The sequence below is a fragment of the Arachis duranensis genome, chromosome 6, assembly GCF_000817695.3.
Source record: "Arachis duranensis cultivar V14167 chromosome 6, aradu.V14167.gnm2.J7QH, whole genome shotgun sequence".
Lineage (NCBI taxonomy): Eukaryota > Viridiplantae > Streptophyta > Magnoliopsida > Fabales > Fabaceae > Arachis > Arachis duranensis.
In genome coordinates, this window is record NC_029777.3 from 101,053,921 (window position 1) to 101,057,962 (window position 4,042).

General features: G+C 28.9%; 1 protein-coding gene across 1 annotated transcript in view; it reads left to right on the forward strand.

Moving 5' to 3' along the window:
* The first annotated feature begins 1,806 nt into the window (after positions 1-1,806).
* The window catches only part of LOC107495014 (glutamate synthase [NADH], amyloplastic-like), a 14,856-nt gene continuing 12,620 nt past the window's right edge, over positions 1,807-4,042 (forward strand). The window contains 2 exon segments of the mRNA XM_016116050.3: positions 1,807-2,624; positions 2,723-2,842. Coding sequence (XP_015971536.2) covers positions 2,256-2,624; positions 2,723-2,842 — 489 coding nt within the window. The 5' untranslated portion in view covers positions 1,807-2,255.

Below are 4,042 nucleotides of genomic sequence, written 5' to 3' on the forward strand. Positions count from 1 at the left end.
TAAGCATCTTCCTCCTTCAAGACTTTAAGCTTCCTTCTCAAGGAAGAGATATCTATTAACCTGGAGATTCAAAAACTTCTACTTCGTCAGTTGAATGTGTAATTTTTTTTTGGTGACTTGTTGAATGTGTAATTTAATTGGGTGCTAATGGAATCATTTAATTTATAAAAAGATAAATAAATAAAAACGTTAATATCTATAAATAAGTGAGAAATGCTAATACAATTTGAAAAAAGTAGAGAAACAAAAATTAATTTGCTATTAAATATGAATTATCGATATAAATATAATAAATAAATATTATTTTATATCTACGCTTTTTTTTAAATTAGTTTAATAATTCATTTAGTTGTAAATGACACGTTAAAAATTTCAGTATTAAAATTTAAAAATTGTGGTTAAAAAATTTTAGTATTAAAACTAAAAAAAATTTTGTATTACGATTAAAAAATTTTGGTGCTATTTTTTGTTAAATTTTATATATCTCAAAATTTGTTTTTCTCGTTCTCCTTTTTTTTTCTTCAGTTTAATACCATGCAATCAATTCAATAATAAAAAAATACATTATTTAGTTAGAAATGACACGAAAATTTTTATTAAATGACACAAAAAAATTAAAAAATTACAAATCTAAAATCTTAATTCACTCAACTAATAAAATACATTTAAATATGTTTTAAAATAAAAAATACATCAATTTATTGTAAATGACTTAGAACTGGCTAAACCTGTTATATATTAATTCAATACCATCTAATTAGTTTAATGAGAAGAAAAACACATCATTTAATTATAAATGACACGGTTAAGAAATTTCGATGTCAAAATTAAGAAATTATATTTGTTATAGTTAAAAAAGTTTGGTGCTATTTTTTTGATAAATTTAGCATAATTCAAAACTTTCCTTCTTCTATATTTTTATAATTCTTGTTTTATCCTCTTAACTATGTTACGATTAAGAAATTTTAGTATTAAAATTGAGAAACTTCTGTGTCATAGTTAAAAAATTTTATTGTTATTTTTAATTAATTTTACATAATTTAAAATTCCTTCGCTTCTTTTTATCATTATTATAGAAAAACCAACGACAGAACAACAACAATAAAAAAATACATAAAAAAAGGAAATACGAAAAAGAATAAGGTATTCATATTAAAAAAGACGGTATATGTTTGTGTTAGTGGGAGCTAAAGCGTGCTTAATATACTCTCACTAATAAATTGATTTTTTTTATTAGGTGTAGACTAATTTAATTAGATTGAATTATGAAAAAGGCTTAGATATGTAAGGAATGTTATTTTCTTCCGAAATTATTTTTAATATAGAGATAAAGATGATATTTTAGTTAAATATTAATATTTAAAGTGTATTATAATATTATAGATGTGTAAAAAAAATGTTCTGTATATTACTCAAAATATTGACACATGTCTAATACGTATTTTATATATTGATTCTCCACTTATAAAATTTATTTACTTATAATTACACCAAATAATTTTATTTTCAATAAAAACACCAATATTTTTTTTATATAAAAAATTAACCTATTTTTAAATATTACTATTTTTTTCCAATGAAAATTAGTGAATTATTTTGATATTTTATTCGATCCAAGGTCACAAGAACTTGGTGGATCGGTGGATCCACACTCCCCAGTCTTCCTACCCCTTTCCCTTCTCCATTCAAGTATCAACACCTACACTCTCAGACATACTCTCACTATTCAGTATTCACTATTCAGCATTGACCCCAATTTAAAAATTAAAAAACCACGCGCTCCCTCTATAAAACCATCCTCTATGCCTCTCTCCACCAAAGAACCCTCACACAATACTAAACAGCTCCTTGAAGCGGCGCTGTTTTCTCCCCTTTCTGCTTTCTGTCTGTTTCTTCCGATTCAGCCTCTTTCCAAAGCGGTCTTCTCACTTCTGTCCTGTCCAGAATTAAATAGAAGCCTTCAATTAACAACTTCCCTCCTTTTTGTTCACGCATACAAGTACCATTTTCATCTTCAATTAAATCTGGTCCTTTAATCCCAGATCTGTAATCTGTCACATATATTGCGAAAAAACTCTGATCCGATCCAATCCAATCCTTCATTTTTACTTATTTTATTTTATATTTTCTCCCATAAGCAACAAGAGTTCCATACATAGTTAAATACTTAAAACTCTTCCAACATAAGTAAACAGTAGAACACTCCACTTGATAACTATCTACGTCTTCAATAAAAAAAAAATAAATTGAATCAAATGTCAAAGTCACTCTCGCTAACGTCCTCGTCTCTCAACAACCCTCAGCTGAATGGTTTTCGAAAACGCAACAATTCCCCACAGGGTCGGCTGGTGAGCCTCTCCGTCAATCGGAGCAAAGCATTCACACTATGCTCTGCTCCGGGGGACAAGAAGAGGTTCTTCGGCCCGCGGCTGCGATCAAGCGGGTCCGAGAGGATCCGCTTGTGGCAGTTTGGTGGGCCGGGCTGGTTACCAAAGGTGACAGTCCGGTCCGCATTCTCGGCGGTGCCGGAGAAGCCGTTGGGGCTCTATGATCCCAAAATGGATAAGGACTCGTGCGGGGTTGGGTTCGTTGCTGAATTGTCTGGTCAAAGTAGCCGCAAAACTGTGAGAAAGTTGATTTGCGTGTTTCGGTTACGGTTTCGGATTTTGGAAAAAAATGTAACTAACTTTTTTTATTTGATTGTGTGTTGTGTGGTGTGCAGGTAACAGATGCGTTAGAGATGTTGGTGAGAATGACGCATAGAGGTGCTTGCGGGTGCGAGGCCAACACTGGTGATGGAGCAGGGATTCTTGTGGCTCTGCCTCATGATTTTTACAAGGAGGTACTTTTTGTTTTTAAATTATTATTATTATTATTATTATTATTATTATTATTATTATTATTATTAATAAGTAGTTACCAAATCAGTCCTCCAAGATTTTAGAATTGGATATTTTAGTCACAAAAAAAAATTAATACATAGATCAATTCCCAATATTTTACTCCGCAGATAAATCAGTCCTCAGTTCATTTTCCGGTAGAGTAATTACCCAGATCAGTCTCCAAATATTTTAAAAATGGACATTTTAGTCCCCAGGAAAAACTAATGTACAAAAATATATATTCATTCAATAATAATAATAATAATAAAATTATTAGAGATTATTTTACAAGAAATTCAAAGTTAAAACTATTTAATATTTTTATATTTAGGTCCAGTTTAGGTAAATAATTTAAATAAGTTTTTTTTGGAAAAGGAGCTTAAAACATAAGGACTTTTATTAATAGCAGCTTTACAAAAGAGAATGAATATTAAAATAACGATGATAACTAATCACTAATATTGTGTATGATATAGTAGGTGAAAATAAAAAATAAATATAAAATGTGTGTCAATGTATATTTTATTGCTTTTTTCATTTTTTATTTTTACTCCTATTAGAATTTTCTTCTCTTTTATTGAGGTCAAGAACTTGTTATAATTAACTATGAAAATAATAATAAGCTATAAAATTACATATGAAAAAAATAAAATTAAAACTGAAATTTCATACCACGCTTGAATACAAATTTAATAATAAAAAATAGTGATAAAATGATAAAAAAATACTTAGAAGGAATATATGCAGTACGTTGTTCAGATGTAATATTGTCTGAAAATGTGGTGGAGGATCAATACTTCCATCAGATGTTTCATTACGTAAAAATGGTGAGACTTTGGAACATTACGTAAGAATGATGGTGGAAGGCCAGTGCTTCTAGCAGACCTGGTGTGAAAATGGTGATGAAGGGTTAGTATTTTTCATAGAATCAAGAAGGAAAGTAGATTTTTTTGTTTTAAAATTAATTTTTTTTAGGTAAGTGGTAGAATGACTTCTCGAAAAAGAAGTCATATATTTCTACTTCTTCAAAAAGCTACAAATTAACTTTTCGAGAAGTTAAAATCTTTTTTTAAAATAGTGCAAAACACATAGATGGTGACTTTTCATAATCCAAAAGTTAAAAAAAGTCGCTTCTACTACTTCCCAAACAGGCTCTAATA